The sequence below is a fragment of the Catharus ustulatus genome, chromosome 2 (genome assembly GCF_009819885.2).
Source record: "Catharus ustulatus isolate bCatUst1 chromosome 2, bCatUst1.pri.v2, whole genome shotgun sequence".
In the NCBI taxonomy this organism is placed as follows: Eukaryota; Metazoa; Chordata; class Aves; order Passeriformes; family Turdidae; genus Catharus; species Catharus ustulatus.
In genome coordinates this window covers 60,948,821-60,966,932 of record NC_046222.1, presented here as the reverse complement: position 1 = coordinate 60,966,932, position 18,112 = coordinate 60,948,821, and the positions used below count along the sequence as shown (strand labels likewise).

Below are 18,112 nucleotides of genomic sequence, written 5' to 3'. Positions count from 1 at the left end.
CAGAGACCTGAGATTTTAACTCCAAGTTTTGCATATCTCTCTGTGTGTGTATACATGTATGTCTATGTGTGTTATGTGTATATATATACATATTCTGGTACTTTCACTGAAGTCCACATTTAAATTGTGAATGTATGATGATGGCTGGACTTTCCAACCTTAATGATTGTATGATTCTAGTACATTAACTGCCCTGTGCCAGAGTTGAAGAATTTTCTTTATTTTTGCTTTACTTCTTATTTTAGGATGTCACAAAGAGCTCATGTGGTGATTCCATGTAGCCCAAGGGAGCCCATAAAGTTCAATGCCCTATCTTACCCTATGGTTGTGATGCCATAGGGAAGGTAAAGTAGACCAGTGTAACTACTGAAGCTCAACTCTGCTTTCTTTACTACCTAGAACAGGGCACAACTCATGCCCACTGAGAAGATAGGGGTCTTTTCTGCATTCTCCACCCTTAACTATATGTACAGATCCAGGACTGCTGTCTTTAATCTCACAACAAGGCAACTGTTAATTAGCAGAAGTTTTAAAATCGTAATATATTCTTTTCCTGGATTTTAATAATTTTCAACCAATAAAAAAAATAAACGTAATCTTTTTTCTTTTTCCTTTTCTTTTTTTTCTCTTTTTAATGAGGTGCATTGCTGAAAGTTTATTTCCAGAGAAACAGTTATTGCATTGGTCTATATCATGCTAAAATTTTTTTATACTAAACTTCAGCATGTATGTCAAGCTCTGGTTAAATTTCCCTTAGGAGAACCAAAGATATAAATGCTTGGAGTAGATTTTAATTAAGTATGGAAACTTCCCAAAATGAAAAGAAAAATCCTTCTAAATATAGTCATCTAAAACATCTTGCAAAACCCCACATTCAGTTGCCCCAAGCAATGACTAGCCATATGGAAGAAATTGTCCAGACTTCTTGCATTTTCTGGTTTAGTTCAGGAAACCTGTAGGCCTTACTACATAAAGAAAAACTTCCCTACAAAAGATTAACTCCTAAAATATTCAACTAAAACCAGATGGATCTGAAACTGGACTGGAAGCTAGATATGAATCAAAATTTCTTATATTAGGGCTCTTTTCTCCTGGTTTATCAACCCATCTGGGTTATTTTACCAATCTACCAGTTAGATTAATGAATTATTTTATGGAGAAGTGTATTTGGTGGGGATGAGAGTGAGCCAAACTAGTAACTGACTGAGGTAGTAGTGACAACTAACAGCAGCCAATGCAGTACTCAGAGAGACAGCAGGGTGCATCTCTGCTCCACGCTCCAAGGATGAAACCCTTTGCACTGTCCTTCTTCAGCTCCCCAGACATGTTTCATAGTTAGAACAGAGACCAGTGTGATGACAGCTGGATAGTCTAAGCCTAATCTAGATAATTCTGAAATGGTGGCAAGAATCACAGCTTCTTGTGACCTGGCACACAGTTAAGCAATGTGCTTGGCCATCATGGGGGGAAGAATGCCAAACACAACTGCAAAACACTTGATGAAAATAAATACAACTCTTAGAGGTGTGAAGAGTTGTTTGCTAGATGTTTCTTTCAAATTTTGTTACCATGAATAACTTTATTTCTTCTCTTCTTACTGTTTATGTTAGCTATTAAAATAAAATGAATCCTTGAAGTGCACCCTTGAAAAATATTAACTCAGTAAATGTACCTAGAAAAAAAACAAACAAGGAAGGAAACACATACCAAAACATGACACTAATGGCACAAGTAATTCTAACCCTAAAGAGGGAGGGAAAGAATGAAGGGCGTGTGTCAGAGATAAGTTGTGTCAGCTCATGAGAGCAGTTTGAATGCCAGAGACAGACTAATGCATGTGATGGAGTAAAATACATGCCAAGGATTAAATTACTTTTAAGAATAAGGCCTTTCATATGAAGAAGGATGCTTGCAACAGGTTGTCTTACTGTGAGAGTATTTCCAAGATACATGACGTCAGCAACTTAGTAGGAAAAAACCCCCACCTGTAGCATTCTGAAGGCTGTGTTTCAGCTGTTAAAGCACGATAGACAGACAGATGTCATGCATTTCCAGCAGGTGGTTGAGTATCATTACCTTTGGCATAGAAATGGCAAAGAAAGCCATTTCAGTGGGGGAAAGCTAATAGGGCAAGTAATGAAACACATCACAGAGAAACTGGCTTCACTGCTCTGGCCTCTGCATGGCTCCTGCTTTTAAGGAATAATAAACTGAGAAGTAGCAAATGCTGCTTACCTTTCAATTTTTCAGCCAGCAAAGCAGCTTCGTGTTCAGAATAATGCATTATTGCCGGAGGTGAAGGAGGGCGCAGTCTGTCTTCTTCCATTTTGCGTCTGTGGCGTTCTTCCCTGGCCAGCATTCTTTGTTTGCATTCCCACTCATAAAAGTCATCTCTTGCCTGAGCAAAATCAACATGAAGGCGACCTGAATCCTTTTTGTCTGTGCTAGATCCTAATCTCATGCGGTAACCTGAAACCAACAAGTAGAACTAACTGTTGCAGGATTTATTTGCTTAAATTCCTCTTCGTCTTTTTCCCCCTTCTCAAGTGCAGCCAGGTAAAAATGTACATTAACAGATTCCCATATATCTATGCAATATCTATCAATCATCATGTTTTCACAACAAGATAAACATCCATCCACTCATTTTTCTTCACAATTTCCTGCACCACCTACCACCATAATAGATGAACTGAAAAGTCAACCCTAAGGTATAGAATCTACATGTCTGTCTAGAAGTCTGTCAAAATACATAATTTTTCCACTTGATGCTCCCAACTCTTAAAAGCACAAAAATCAGACAAACAAAAAACAATTACTTGAAATAGATCTGTTTTAGTCTGAATGGGGAGTCCTTTTCCCCTGATCCTGTTGAGATCATGTTCAGTCTAGTGCTTTCCTCCACTCTGCCAAAGGAATTGGAAGTATGAGGAAAGGCTGAATTTTCTAAAAACCATGACTACAGGTGAATGTGGAATTTGTGCCACATAAATTCCTGTGCCACAAAGAGAGTGGTTCCATAACTATAATGATGCTAGTTCTCAAATTTTGAGACTTTACAATTGCAACCACTATTTTCAAATTCCCCAGTGAAAATAATCCAGCAGCAAATATAAATCACCTACAAATTAATTGAGTCCATAATTCCTTAAAGTAATTTCTAAAGTAGGGACAGATTTATTAGGTATTTGCAAGACTCCTTTCAGAACAAATAATGAAACCTCTGGTGCCTTCTCTTTAGGGATATTCTGCATATTCGTAATTTGGTCAATGTATCATAATCTAAAGTTAGCACACTGCAAAGGCTTTAATTTAAGGGTACACAGCAGTACAAAACGGCCCTGCTCTGAACTAAAACCCTTGACTATTGTCAGAGGTCAAAAAAATTATGCCATAGCTCTAAGAGCAGATTTTTGTGGCCATATTTAGGCACCTGGTTTTTTTCCAAGTTTTATTTCTGAGGCACAAATATATGCACAGAGCAGTTCACCTAACTTTTAAAATGCTAACTCAGAGAAAGTATTAGAAAATACGATGTAGAAAGCTTCAAACAGTCTTCAAATGTGGGTAAAACTAATCACTCTACATAGGATAGCTCTAATTTCTCCATGCCAACATGCAACAGCCCAGCAGAGATTTCTCAAATGACAGGATGCTGCAGAGATGAACTCTGTGCTGAGCTGGCACACAGGAAGCTCTTCAGAAATGCATACTACTGCAACCACTGCATAATAACTCCAGGGAGAGGAAACTTCTATTCAAAATGTCAGGAAAGATGGTGTTTGCTGCTTTTGATCTGCAATCCAAGAGAACCTACCTTCCAGTCTTGTGGTTTCCCTGTGGTTTTAAGAGCTTTAGCACCTCACCTCTACAGTTAAAACTCAGTTCTGAGCTCCCTCCAGGAATAACAAAGCTGAGAAGTGCGTGTTAGATCAAGCACATCCTTGCAGAAATGCATATCTAGGCATACTCTGTTTTACTGCAGGAAAAACATTCTGCTGTATGAATACAAGGGATTGTCTGTACCACAGCACACGTGAGACAATAGCTTCAAAGATATTAAATATCCATATATGTAGTGATTCTTCAATTAAAAATTAATCTGGGTTCCTTTTGATTAGACATTTTCTATTCAAAAAGCTTGTGGAGTTCAGCTCAGGAGTCTGCAGTGAGGAAAAATATATGACTTGTATTGTCCAGCAAGGAGCCCAAACCCAGATGAAAACTTGAGCTAAATGTTTCACAGGTCCTTCAAATCCAGAAGGCATAAAAAACTGCCTTACCAAGGAATGGTTTTGGTAGGTTCCTACCAATGGAACCGATCAAATCTGGTCTCCAAGGTTCAGGAGCTTTGGGGTGAAGTAAAACTGAAGTGGCAAAGAAGGGGACTGTTTATTATTTTAAATCCCCCTTGGCTTTGTTTTCTCTAGCTTAGAGAAGTAAACACCACTCTTTCCCCCAAAAGCATTTTGTGGCCATATATGTAGCTCTAGTCCCAAGTGAGATGGGAAGGGAAGGGAAGGGAAGGGTTACAAACACACCTTATTCAGTGACATAATAGAAGGAAAGAATGGGTGACCTTTCAGAACTGGGCTCTGAACTAATGAGGGTGTAATTATATGTTTTTATCTACAGAGGTGTAGGCACAAAGGAGTCAGCCAAAAGGGGTCAGTGGTGCAGCTACCCTGATAACTGTGACAAATGTTAGCCCCCTGCTCCCCGCCAGTTTGGCGTGCCAGCTGCATTCCTCACACAGTGCTTGCTCTGTGCCAGAACAGCATTATCAGCAATGAAAAGGACACTGCCAAGGTGCCAGGTCTCGTGAACCTAAAATTAGATCTCCCAGCTGTGTTGCACTTTCCAGGAAGACTCAATGTCTCTTCCTCTCCCCCTGCCATATTTCGTCTCCATTGGCAGGAGCACAATAGTTATGGGCAGAGAAAGAAATGCAGCACTGCAGGAGGCAAAACTCTTGTGGACTTCAAGGCCCCTCATATAAGCTGAATAAAGAATTAATGAAAAGGACTGTGCATCTATAGGTTTTTTGGGCACTGGCAAAGCTGAGTTATATTAAAGTGGCCCCCATTTTTGAAGCAAATGGGAAAAAACCTGAACAGTGTACATTGCAGTAGCACTGGACAAATGGGTCCCTTTGGGAAACCAGTTTAAGTATCTTCAAATTAAAAGATTTTTGGAAGTTTACCATGAATCACACTAAAAAAATGTGACTGTTTGTTTAACTCTAAAGACTGAAGGTGGTCTCCCGCCAGGTGATTTCCACCAGCACAGAAACTTAACAACCTGGCCAAGAAGAAACCTTGGATATCACCTAGTCCAGAGCAGGGTTGGCTTCAAAGCCAGACCAGAATGCTCATGGTTTGGCATCTTTCCCTTAAAAGAAACAACAAAAGCCTTTAGGATGGTTTCTTGCACCCTCATATATTAGGCTTTGCAGACACTACAGGATCAATGGCCTGGCCAGTGAAGAACAGACTCCTTCATAGGTTGATAACCAGAAAGACTCTGCATGCATAACTGGCAGGTTCTGTTTTGTACATGAGATCCTCAGGCACCCATCTGTGCTGGAAATTTTGAGCCCCAAGGCAGCTGGGAGGCTCATTTTTTTTTCAATGTCATGTCTCCCTATTGATGTTTGAGGGTGTTTAAATGCATGAGAGAAACACCTGGCACTGCCTCCCCTTCATGCATGGGCAATGAATTTTCTCCCCCATCTCTTTGCTCAGGGCTACAGCAAGCATTAACTTTGTGCCTGGCTTGTCGTTTTTAATTTCAGGTTTGCACACAATGGAAGAGGAAAAGACTTTGGGAACTCGCCAAGATCCTCACTTTAAAGGAGCAGAAACAGGAAAAGTTAATGAAGGTGTAAATAAAAATCAAACAGTATTTTCATATCACAGGTCTAGTACAAACTCCATGGCTTGACTTACCTTTGAGTGTTGCTTTACCGGGAACCAGCCAATAGCTGAGGGCTAACAGGGGATCTAGATCAGAGTGTTAATGGTGATCAGATCAAAATAAACAAGTAAATGGTACTGAAAGGAAACCCACAGGGGAAATGTCAGCACAGTAAAAATGCATACATGGGCTTTTGGGGTATAAACAGGTCTGTCCCCAGAGACCTGTTTTTCCCATATATTCAAGTCTGGGGCCATTTTCAGGAGTTATCAGCCAAAAGAGTAAAGTACATACAGTTTTGAGAAAGAGCTTTCTCATGGGCTGGTATGATGATTTTAGAAAGTCTTTTCCTTGGGACATCAAAATACATCTTCAAGGGTTAAATGAAATCTAGCCTTCCTCAAGTCAACATTTTTATCATAGCCTTCTACCCATCTTCCAGTCTCCCTTTTCATGCACGTTTACTTGGGAGTACAAAGGAAAAAAAACCTCGGTGATTAAACTGCTTGATGGATTTTGTAATCACTTGCTCTATTCTGATGATAAGCATGGGATAAATGCAAAACTTGATGAGATTAGATGGGGTAGACAGATAAAACTGATTAGGTAGACAAAATTATCACTATACCAGAAATATCAAAGGCATGACTTTCCCCTAATATAACACACATACTATATTTGTACATCTCTTTTGTTTCTTACAGGGAAAATAAAATGCCTTAAAAATATGCTTTGTTCCCACCATTTCAGAATATATTATGTTTGAGAATGGAATAAAGACTGGTAAACTCCCCCTGATATTTCAGTACAAGGAAAACATGCCCCTCCCTAGTGCCAGACCTCCCTGGTAGTGGTGGGGGATGGTCAGTGCTTCATGTTTCCTCTGCAGAGTTCAGCAGCCTTGGCAAAAAGAAGTGGAACTTGGCTACAGAGTACCCCTGCATTTCTCTCTTATCCCTGTCAGTTCCACTTGTTCTTTCCCTTGTCTGGTTGGAGACAATAGGTACAACCCTTTGGGAGAATGGAAAGGTGTGGTGGAAAAAACAGATGGGCAGGGAGGCTGCAGATGTAAGAGGAAGCACAGACAGCAGGATGGACCAGGAACATTGAAGTAAATTTGTAGAAAATTCAGAATGAGGAAGAATGAGAAAAGTAATCTTTCACCTCCATTTCTACTCAGTTCTCATCTTCTGTGTGAGTGTGCCAGTGCATTATGAATGAGGACACACGGCAGCACACAGAATTTCCTAGATCTATGGTCCTTCAGGATTTAAGGCAAATGAAATTAAAGCTTGACTTGGAGTGAAGCAAAGTGTGCAGCCAACTGCTGACAAGCAGGAAACTAAGTTGGAGGAACACTGGTTCTGGCGCGGGGTGGCAGCCTGTACATTTTTGAGCTTTTCTTTGCTCTCTTTATCATAATACAGTAATACCAGTTCCTACTGAATATGATGTGCCCCTCTTCTGTTCTGTTACTAGGGCCCCCTAAACAGAAGCTGGAAGCTGGTAAATGTGTTACTGTGCTTGTGATGCCTCTAATCTGCTGCAATGATCTACAGCATTTTGGAAGTAACAGGAAACCACAAATAAATGAGAAGCATGGAAATCAGGAACAGAGAATGGGGGAGGAAGGGCTGGAAGAAATGAAGTTTAAGTTAAAAAAAAATAAAATAAAAGAAGATAAATCTAGAGTGGAATAAAGATTTGGAATAAACCTGAAAATATAGCAATATTACAAAGAAACCTTAACATAGACCCAATAAAAATCATTATTTTCTGTAGTTCTTCAAATAACTATTTAAAGCAAGCATCCAAGTCAGGAAAAAACCCTCAAACAACCTAAAAACCTAAGGAAAACCTGAAAACAAAGGAGGTACGTCTTTCTTTCTTTCTTTCTTTCTTTCTTTCTTTCTTTCTTTCTTTCTTTCTTTCTTTCTTTCTTTCTTTCTTTCTTTCTTTCTTTCTTTCTTTCTCTCTCTCTCCTTCTTTCTCTCTTTCTTTCTTTCTAGTTGATGGTGATTTGAGAGACAACTTCTTTCTAGCTGTGTGAGCTTCCTATGGACACCTACAGGATGTTGAGATTCTGTGCTTGTTGCTAAACAGAAGATGGTGAGGGTGGGAGCTTAAACAGGAATCCTGGGTTGTTAACTGTCTCCCAGGCTCAAAAGGATGGTCCCAGTGGGTGCTTTGAGGTCACCTGGAACAGGGTGGGTGTATGTAAGCCAGTCCAGGTCAGCTTGTCTTGGCCAAGGAGCAGTCCCTGGACTTTGTTTATTCAAGGATACATGGCATATGGGTTGAAAGTGTTACACTACAATTGTGAGGCAAAACAGTGCTTTTGAGTCTCTCCAGAACCCATGAAGATGGATGAACCAGCCTTTGGAGTGCAGACAAACACATACAGTGTAAGCCAACTCAGTAGGGTGAAAAAGGACTTGGTTAGCAAGTCAATCCTCAACTGAAGGAGATTTTAACCTTAAGAGGACACTGACAGTCACAGAAGCCTAAAATGTGAAAGCAGATATGCTTTTGATCTTTTGTCTTATTTTTTTTCCCCTGTGAATTAGAGGTTGGGAATATGTGTATTTTTTTGCTTATTTTCTGTTTTGTTTTGGGTTGTGGGGTTTTTTTTGGTCTGTTCCTTTGTTGGAAAATAAAGCTATTCTGAAATTTTACACCCTGTCGTTTCTGTAGCACTCGTTGTCATGGGAGGCAACAGACGTAGCCTACAGATGGGGCTCAGAATCTAACCCATGCAGTAGCTGAATACACGCATGCATAAAGACAGACTTTATTCAGGCTGCATCACAAATCTATAAAAATATGCGAGTGAAATTGCCAGCCTATCAGAAAAATTGGCACTGGAAACAGCAGAGTTCCTGGCCTGGTGCCCTCCTTTTTCCACAACCTGTGAGCAAAACTATATAAACCTATGTAAATCAAAAATAAGATTGTTCTGTAGTGAATTTCATGATCTGCTGCATTGTTGGGATGTCAGAAAATTGCTCCCAGGTAAGTAACATTCAACATCATGGATGAGTCTCGGCAAACGTAGAGAAATAACAGAATTGCTCCTTGCCACTTCATGCTACAGCCACTGAGTTCAAGAAAGACTTGCTGAGATAAAAGCTAAGGAAATAAGCAAGAATTAGCATCACAAATACAAATGAGAAGCAAGGAAAATCCATTAAAGAATGTGAAGTACCAGAAAGGTAAATGGCTTTATCAACCATGAACTCCTCTGCAAAACGAATGTGACAAAAATTCTTCTTGCTTTTCCGAATTGCTGTTATATCTCCACACTGCTCAAAGACTTCCTGAATAATTTCCTCCGTTGCGTTTTCTGGTAATCCTCCAACAAACACTGTTTTACACCCAGGAGGTCTCTCTCTTGTTGAAGGTGGTGGAAGATCTAAGTCAAAACAGAAATCACATTGGAATACAAAATTTGTCTTTTGATCCATTGGCTCTATTCACCCCTTTAATCAGTTCTGGGCAGCAACAGTTACTTGACATAGTATAGACGCAGAAGAGAGGGGCAAGCAAAATAATTGAATATTGCAGAGATTATCCAAAACTGATTACTTGAATCAAAACCCTTTCAAACTGTAGGTGGTAGTTCAAACATTAATTCCTGCCACTGCAGGTTGTTCTCCAGGACAGACAGAGGTCTAAAAGGATCTTTCTTTTCCCTGGACAGACACACAAAAACCAGGAAAATATTCTGTTTCAAAGCAGAGGAGCCTCTGCAACTGATTTGAACCTCGGCACAGATCTCAGGCTCTAGTGCAGTGCATTCAAAGCCTGAACTGCACCATCTCTGGCTCATACCCATCACTCACCAAGCTCACCAAGTGTGTGGGCTGTGAGCAAGCCCATGCTGTGTACACTCTGTGCACTTGGGTTGGACACCTTTCCTGGTATTAGCATAATTTCATTTCTGTGTCAGAGTACAGGAGCAGAGCAAACAGAAGAACAAAGTGGGAAACACAACAAAGTGACAGCATGATGAAAACACTCTGCCGGTTATCTGTTTTGTCTCGTTGCCAGATAATGGAGCAGACGCCAGCACAGGGGAAGGATAACCTCATTGTTTACAAGTGCTCATGAGGTGCAGTAGCTAGAAATGCTACTTCCTTGTATATACAGAGAGAATGTATACACACTTAAATCGGAAAAACTATTAAATTTTTGAAAGCTGTATAAAAAATAAAAGCTATCATAACACTTGTTTATACACAGTGGAAGTAATTCTCTAAGAAGGAATCTGATAATATTACCTACTTTTTTGGCCCTTTCACACAGCAAAGGGAGTTACAACATTAAAGTGTACATATATATACACATACCGCTATTAGATAAAAAAAAAGTCATGCAATGTATTTAGGATAGGAACATTCTTTCTTCAGATCCACTTACTTGGGTTTGGAGGGAAGAGCGTGCAGCTTTTGCAGTGAATTATTTCTTTGACTACAGGCACATCTGTTGGTGGTGGTGGTGGCACTAACCCCATGCCTGGTATCATTGGGTTAATCGGAGTGATTCCAGTCATCATGCTAAGGCTTGGATCAAAGCCTGGTACACAGATTGAATCTGAAAGAATAGAACATAAAATCCAGGCTTATAAATCTTGAAACTACCTCTTAAAATTTTCTTGTACAGACGGTTTCACTTTGTTTTCCTTGTTTGTTTCCACAAGCATCACTGCAAGAATTAGAAAAGGGGAAAAGGAAAAATGGAAAAAAAGAAAAGGCAGAGAAATAGGGAGAAGATAGGGAGAAGGAGAGAGAGAGGGAAAGGAAGAGGAGGTGAGGAGGAGGGAGCTGCATTCTCAGTGGAAAAAAAATAAACTACGCATAAAGAAGGGAATGTTACATAATCTAAAATATTAACATGACGACTAAAACGTAGCACATTAACGTGTAAAACCATGCACCATGAATATCTGTTATTATCTGGAATGAAATTTTCTGTTCATAATGCTACTGCGGTGTTTACATTGCTTTCTGCCCAAAGCGTACAAAGAATATAATTTAACATTGATATGTCCTCTCCTTCTAATTGTCAGACAGATTTATCACAACATAGCCTTCTCACATATGTGACCTTGATTTACAAACAATACAGAGAAATATTCATTTCTGTGTGCTTTATAAAAGTCTAGTTAGCCAAGACTTTTAACAATTTTACCCTGGAATATAAATTTTCAGCTGCACAGAATGGGTTCTTTTTGAACCTTGGAATTAATTCCTTCGTGTTATTTAATCGGATTAGTAGATTCTCCTCAACACATGTACTATTAACATATAGCACTACAGCCTCATAAAGTAAAATGAATATTTGGCAAGCATTGCTCTTTCTCCTTCCTGATCTCTTTGCCAAGACTTCCATACGTATTACTTAAAGCTGAAAGATTTACTGGGGAGCACCAGTGCTTTAACCAAGAATTGCAATAAGCAGATGTTTCAGAGGAACAGAGAGCCAACTTCTGAAATTCGCTTTCGTTAAAAACAAGGCTTAGGGTTTCTTGAGGTATAATGAATAAAATATTTTGAGAGACCGATCTCTTTGTTGGCATAACACTGCTGCTATTTGGCATCATCAATTATTTAAAAGAAGAGAGTTACTTTGGTGTTCTACAGATTTTCTGCTGAGTTTTCTGGCTAGCAACTGGAAAGTATTTAATGATACGTGTAAATATGGGGTTTGGTAGCTCAGGAGCTTGTTTATTTTGAAGAAGCAAAGAGGAAGAGGGAAACAACTCTTTCTCAGGCATCATATACATATACATATACATATACATATACATATACATATACGTATACGTATACGTATATGTATACGTATACATACACACACACACATATATGTGCATAAGATTTGAGCTAATTTTAAAAAGACAGTATGATTATTAAAATGTGAGCAGAGAGATGCCAGTTTCTTCATCCTAAATCTGCTGCTGAGAAGCTATGTGGCCCTGGGTCAGCCCTCTGACCTTTCTGTATCTTCATTTCTGCATCTACAGAGCAGGCACAGCAATACTCACTTACTGGCGAGTATTAACTCTCATTTTTATAGCACTTTGCAGGTGTAAAGCACTCTGTGGGGGCTGAAAATTAGCATTATTATTCCTGTGAAACATCCATAATCATCTTCAGAAGGACAACTGAGGACTGAGAGCTACTCTAAGAGAGCTCATATCTGTCTCAACTGCACGCTCCCTGTTCTTCACGCACTGACTGTGAGCCTTTACCACCTTCAGGCAGTCCTGTACAACAAGCGTAGCAAGTGCACAGTAAGCAAGGATTTGCTTTGGGCTTAGTGAAGACTAGTATTAATGAAAAGTCATGATATTACATTACTTTTTTTAATAAGTGGGTTTATGAAAAAGGATTTGCTCTGGGTGTGATGCTTTTTTTCAGTATTGATATATATGCATTGCTTTTCAGATTTAGCTTTGAAACTCAGAGCCTGTCATTCATTCTGCAAGATGCAGTGGTGGCCACATATTAAATATTCATGGTGAATTCCGGGAGATAAAGTTAGAGGTGAAAGGGCAGCATATAATTCAAAGAAGTCCTTAGGCTATACTAATAATCCTAATCTCATTTTTACATGTCAGGCTTCTGACAGTCACAGAAGACCCTCCTGTGTAGCACTCTCTGGCTGTGGGTGGAACTCCATCTTTGATGCTTGCTGCTGAGACATCCCACAGAGCTCAGTGAGATGCAAAGCGGGTCACCACGCTAGCACCCAACACCCTGTGCCATACCAATCCTCTCCTGGGATCAGGAGAGGCTAAATGAGGCATTTTGTTCATCCCTCTGTATGAGTGTAGGGTCTGCTACAGCCCCAGCCAGATATGAAATTTCATATTGAATCCAATATCCACAGCAGACCTGCAGCATTCTGAAGCCCGGGTACAGGATGATGGACAGAAGGCCAAGTTCTCCCTGTCCCATAAGTGCCTTTCAGGCCCCACATCACAGCCAAGGAAAAAGATCATCATCTGGCAAGTGCTACCAAAAGGTGTTTTTAGCTTTTGCTGTTCTGTCCTTAAGACAGCCACCAGACACATTTCAGCTCCTCTCCAGGGCTAGTGACATGAAATAACAGCAAACTCTGCCCAAACCACAGGCACATGCTCTCACCCAGAGCAAACACGGCAGGTTTCAATCAGGTACAGTTTTCTGAATTTTCCTTTGGCAGTGGTGCAGACACAGAAAAACAAATCTAAGGGAGATGGCCACAGGGAAACACATGTCCACCAACACTGTGAATCTGGGCATGGGGAGGGAGAGCTTTTAAGCTGCGTGCTAATCAGAATAGGTTTGTGAATCAAGCAGAAGAAAATTATTTGCCACTAATTCCTGGCACATCCAAGGAAATGTGACTTTGTAAGTAACTTTGCCTGTGTTAAATAAGCACACAGCTTTGTCATCAGTTTCTTTTACAACTATAATCAATCTACAAGAGGATAAGCAAAGTGCTGGGGTCCAGTCCAACATTCATGGAATATCCTTCTAGGAGTGCTGGGACTCTGTGCCTTTAGAAGGTGACTGTGCTGGGGTATACTGAAGAGGATTCAGTCAATAATACTTGAAATCTAATTCCACATCTTGCAGGCACTAATCCAAGCCATGCTGAGGTCAATAGCAAGACTACTGGAGGCACAAACAGATTTTAACCCTGACCAGGTCTACTTTCTCTGTCCTCTTGAATCAGTTGCTTGATTTTCCCAGTGTGTTAAATTAAGAATGAAACACTTTCATACATAGCATGAGCATGAGGGGACAGGTACCAACTGTGGAGCAGCCTGGAAATGAAAACCATTCTCTGAAAACTACAAACTGTTATTATGGACTGCAGTGATGGAAAATCCAGATGAATTTCTAAAGAGTGAAACTCTTGTTTGGACCCCTGAAGAGACTAGTGGTGCTTGCATCTCCAGGGAAGCTGATGCATGCTACCTGGATCTTGATGACAAACCATGACAAGTGACTATAGATGGAGTGTCCAAAGGAAATACTGGTCTGGAGTCTGAGGTGCAGAAAAAAATGAACAATAAAGTCAGTGGAAAAGAAAGTCAATAAATTTGCCACATCTGTGATAGGATCTAGAAGAATCCCAAGTTTAACTATATTAATGCTATTGAGTGGTGCAATAATAGAAGTTGGATATATAGCTCTTGTCTTGAAACAAGGGATGATCATCCATCAGCACCACCACTGCAGTCTGCTCCATGTCCTGGCAAAATGCCTATCTGGAGCAGGGCCAGGACACCAAAATCAGCACTGTAGGCAACTCCTGTTGAACTAACCGGTAAGATTGTTGGTCTTCAGCATGAAAGAAAATGATAAGAGTTATGCAAGGATTCCAAAAAATAGGAATCAGTCCTGCCCATGTATGACTTTTTAAACAGATCCCGTTAAAGACATGATTATTAAGATATTGTAGACATTATTATGTTATACTAAACAAAAAGATATATTACATGGATAAGCAACACATCTGAAGAGTTAAAAAAGCAATATTTTATGCTTTCATTGATCATGACATTCTATTTAAAGGGATCTATATCTATTTACGCAGCTAGGTAAGGGTTTATAAATTATTAAAAAAAAATCCAGAAGAAGAGAAAAAATTGTCATTTAAAAAAAGTTGATAAACAATTGCTAAGTAAAATCATTAAAATGGAAAGTAATCAGAGATCATAAAGGACTTTCAGAATGGAAAAGCACATGTTGATCAAGTTAGAGTCCTTGTGGATACAGTACGAAAGGCTTGAACATATCGACGTATTTGTATAGGAAAATAAACGCATTTAACATAAATATTTTGAAGTCCATGTTCTGCCTCAATATGGCAAAACAAGTTAATTCTTATTTCATCTGATAAGAAATTGGCATGGTGGAGAACAACGAAAACCTTTGGAAAGCAAATATTTGGAATTGGCAGTTAGAGAGGCAATAAGAAAAACCTTGAATACATGGAGTAGTTTTTAAAGCTTCTTTTTCTTTCAAGTGCAATAAAAGAACAAAACATTTCACAAGAAAACTCTGAGTCCGAAAAACGTGAAGACCAATGAAATCCCTTTGATGAAAACTACATTCTTGTACAATAAGGAGTGTCAAACAATTACTTTTATTAGGGTCCATTTTGGAAGGGCAGGAACAAGTTTGTCTTCCATAAAAATAGCCACACAATCTTGTAGAACCATCCTCCTTTCCTTCTTTGGCAATGGTTGGTGTCTGAATCATCTTACATTTTTGCCACATTATTGCTGTGCCCAGGGAACAAGGATTTTGGGTGCTTTCAGGTATTGCACTCCATTGCCAATACTAAAGTTACCACCACATTTCCACCAGCCCTTGCCACAAGGCATTTATCTACTCAAAATCACTTTTTAAGGGTATAATCCCCTCTACGATTCACAGTATTAGCTCTTGGGTATGTTTTTTGTCTGATTTTTGGTTTTTTGGGGTTTTTTTTTGCCTGCAACTGCCTAATGTTTCTGTGGAGTTTTATGACAGCTGCCAAGTTGTATTGCTGTTGGATGCATAAGAACATCACAAAAAAAGGGTTTGTTTGTGAGCCCCTGCTCATACACATGGAAGGTTTCCACCATGGACATCATCAGCCATGTAGCTCAGACCTGCTGTTCAAACACACAGAGAAACAGTGAGCAGTGAAAACAATGATCTGAGCACAAAACAACTAACAAAAATAATAAATGTTGAAAAGGCTCCCATGGTGTGAGAGTGATAATTTTGCACCTACAGAAACAGTCTGTTTTCTGCTAGGGAATTCCAAGGTGAACCAAAAGGACTAGGACAGTCCCAGCAGCAGCTGGTAGTAAATGTATTAGGCTGCTCGTTAAACTTAGTTTTCTGTGGAGGAAAAAAAAAAATGCTGGAGACCAGATATTTGATTGTGTGCTTCAGAAACACCATTTCTGAATATTTTGAGACTGAATATTGAGTTTATTTCTAAAAGTTCAAATTAAAATTTTCATGAAAATGAGCAAATCTCATTTGCCTCTCTTATAACAAATACATATATATACACATACATACATATATGTGTGTGTATATATATACATACATATATGTATATATGTGTGTATATATATATATGCATTTTATTTATATAAAATTTTAAAAATGGTACTTTTTCATTTCAAATAAAGAAAGTACCTTATTAGAGTAAGAAAGAGTTACTCTAAAAAGTTCTGGTATTTTTATCTAAAATTCTCCTTCAAAACTTTGCAGTCTGCCAGTGCCTTTATTATCATCACCATGTAATCTTTTCCCTATGAGAAATTAAGAATACATATTCAGCTGTCAGGTTGGATCACTGTTTTCTCTGGTCATTCAATTCCTAGCATCTTCTAGGTTTCACAAAGCTTTTGGTGGAAGTGACTCATTTGGTCAATATTTAAGGCATCTCACATCAGCATCTTTGAATCCATTTCCTCGACCAGTTTAGACATCATTAAACACCTCGACTTGTCTGTCTCTAAAATAGATGCTGGATTTTCTGGTAAACTTCTAGGCACATAGCAATAAACAAAGTTGGGGTGAAAAATGTCTGATATCTCCTCCATTTGACCACTTAGCCACTACCATCATGTCTCAGAGGAAGGACCCTCTGACGGTAGCCAGCAGCACATGCCTGGGCCACCAGAATAAGAAACAATCAGGTAAAGAGCAAAGTATTCTTAGCTCATATACATTAAGCGCTTACATATTTTCAGAGCTAGAGATCATAACTGAACAATGCTTTCTAGCAGGCACCTATTCCACATAACCTGGCTTATATCTTTTTATTAAATCCTGCTATGTACCTATTTATATTTTGAATCCATTTGAATCTGTTTGTATCTGTGGCTTTCACAGTGTGCTAGTGAGTAGCAACTGAGTTGGGAATTTTTCTTCTTTTTCTTTGCTGAAACAAGGTTCCAGGTGCACCTTCTAGCTCTTCCATCCCGAGAAATCGTTAATCCCTTATTCACCTTAACCACAAGATTCCAGATTTCATTTCTGCTTTTATATTTTGCCATGTGTTTGGCAAAGTGACCTTTGTCTCTGAGGAGCTGCTATAAAGGAATACAGATATGGAACCTCTGATTTTGGTCCCTTTTTAAATCATAAGAAGATAAGTGCAATGGCAGAGATGTTTTTGTAGGTGCTCCTCTAGTCCTGATTCGTTGGAGAACTGAGTGCTGAAGATGGGGGCAGATGCCCTTACAGAGATGCTCCAGGAACACAACCAGTGAAGGACAGGACTCCCACAGGAACAGGAGTATGAGGTGCAGGATCAATGTTTGTGTGTGTGTGTTCGTGTGTGTGTGTGCACATGTGAAGGTGTATATTTGGAAGAGTGGAAAGGGGTGAGTTGAGAAGGGCCAGGAAATCAGCTTCTTGACCTCTGGTTTTCTCAGTTGGCCAGGGGGTCCCTGCTAACACCATTCAGCAAGAGCTACATTCTGTGAAACAGATACTGGTCTGTAGCAACTATGAGTCTCTAAGGGAGTTTTGACAAAACAAAGGGTGAAGGGAGATCCAGATGAATGTTTCTCATTAATAATCAATGAAGTTGTAATTTATGTGAACTCTACAGTGTCTGCCAGACCCACTTCATAAACAAAGCCCTTGTAGCATCATCAAAACACTTGCCACTTGAAAATTACATCTATGAGACGATACATCACTGACAAAGCTTTAGGGCTGTATTATTGTACTTGCTTTTTTGAAGAAAGCACGGTGTCTGCACAGAGGAATAGTTTACAATCCCAAAACTTTAGATGCTGTTCTTCAGAGCTACTTATACTGAAAACACTAAAAGCAAATCTTGATCCCTGCCCACAAAATCACTTGACATACACTATATTTAGAGCAATATACATGACAAAGACTAAATTAAAGAAAACCACCTTCTCTTTTTACAAGCAAATCATGGGTTGAATCCTGGTTCATCCGTTATTGCTGTAGCGCTTGGCACAACAGGACCTCAATCTTGTTTAGAGCTTCTAATGCAATGCAAATAATAGGAGAGAATAACAAATAATAATAATACAACAAAGTGTTACAACAATGGATGCCACTCTCCTCCAAAGACGCAATTTCTACACGTTGTGTAAAGAAATCTACAATGTTAATGTTATTTCTAATACTGTCTAGGCTTATGGATAGCC

The 18,112-nt window shown here is 39.3% G+C and overlaps 1 protein-coding gene across 8 annotated transcripts in view; it reads right to left on the bottom strand.

Moving 5' to 3' along the window:
- Window positions 1-18,112, bottom strand: part of ENOX1 (ecto-NOX disulfide-thiol exchanger 1) — a 362,795-nt gene that overhangs the window by 89,750 nt on the left and 254,933 nt on the right. For all 8 annotated transcript variants that reach the window (XM_033051505.1, XM_033051506.1, XM_033051498.1 and 5 more), the window contains 3 exons: window positions 10,336-10,509; window positions 9,122-9,328; window positions 2,236-2,469 (listed from right to left, as the gene is read on the bottom strand). In XM_033051505.1, coding sequence (XP_032907396.1) covers window positions 2,236-2,469; window positions 9,122-9,328; window positions 10,336-10,509 — 615 coding nt within the window. The remainder of the gene's footprint in view (window positions 1-2,235; window positions 2,470-9,121; window positions 9,329-10,335; window positions 10,510-18,112) is intronic.